At 70.2% G+C, this 978-nt stretch overlaps 1 protein-coding gene across 1 annotated transcript in view; it reads right to left on the reverse strand.

Annotated features, from left to right (window-relative positions):
- The window catches only part of DCLK1 (doublecortin like kinase 1), a 161,594-nt gene extending 160,649 nt beyond the window's left edge, over positions 1–945 (reverse strand). Inside the window, exon 1 of the mRNA XM_045294001.1 lies at positions 672–945. Coding sequence (XP_045149936.1) covers positions 672–945 — 274 coding nt within the window. The remainder of the gene's footprint in view (positions 1–671) is intronic.
- Positions 946–978: the final 33 nt, after the last annotated feature.

Consider the following 978-nt stretch of genomic DNA (forward strand, 5'->3'; position numbering starts at 1 on the left):
CACACACACACACACACACACACACACACACACACACATATGCGCGCTGGGCGCACACACACAGGGTCTGTCACCAACAGAGCTGCGGATCTGTGGGGCCCTGAGTGAGCCCAGCCTGCCCCTGATGATCCCTGAGGGCTTGGTGCTGCCCTGTGAGATCTCCCAGCCCTCCTCTTCACCTCTTGGTCCCCAGGGAGTGGCAGGCGGACTGGAACTGCCAATCTTGCGAGAGAACTTAACCCTTGCTGCGTCAGGGCCCCTCTGGTCACAGCCCCTCAGCGCCACAGATGCAGGCCTGAGGCCCCCAGGCAGAGGGCAGCCTGGGGCCAGGGGCCAGGGCAGGCCCTGAGAGAGAGCGCTGCTGCCCACATGCCCTGGGAGGGCCGCAGCAAAGCGTTGTCCCTGGCTGTCAAGCGCGATCCGGTCACTCCCCTGCGCCACACCTCTGGTGGGTCGGGAGGCCACCGCGACCCACTTCCCTGTCCTCGGCACCCGCTATATTTAGCATAGCTCTGCGGCAGCATGTTCCGGGCAACCCTGGAGAGCGCGTGAGAGCGGCCTCACCTCCACACGCGGGCACAGGTGCGGGCTGGGCCAACCCGAAGGCAGCCCGCGTCCCCCGCCCCACGCCGAGCCTCTCCAGCCAGCAGCGCCCGGCGTCCCTCCACCACCTCCTTTGTGGCCCATGCGGTGCCGGCGCTCCCGCCTGGTTCGGGGAGATGGCACTGCCCCTCCCAGAGCCCAGGGCACTGGGCGCCCGTTGTCCCCGACGGGGTGAGGGACCCCCACCCCCTGCAGCCGCCGGGCCCGAGGGGCTGCGTCCCCAAGCCCCCAGCACCCTCCCCGGGGAAGCTCACACAATGAGGAGCCTGGCCACTGCCCGCCGCGCTGCAGGCTGACAATGACAACCCCGCCCGGCCCGCGGGCGCCCTGGCCGGCTCCCATCCCGCCGGGGCCCGGGGACCCGGGCGTCCCCGC

The sequence above is a fragment of the Echinops telfairi genome, unplaced genomic scaffold (assembly GCF_000313985.2).
Source record: "Echinops telfairi isolate 266 unplaced genomic scaffold, ASM31398v2 ScPeMD7_2565;HRSCAF=3150, whole genome shotgun sequence".
NCBI lineage: Eukaryota > Metazoa > Chordata > Mammalia > Afrosoricida > Tenrecidae > Echinops > Echinops telfairi.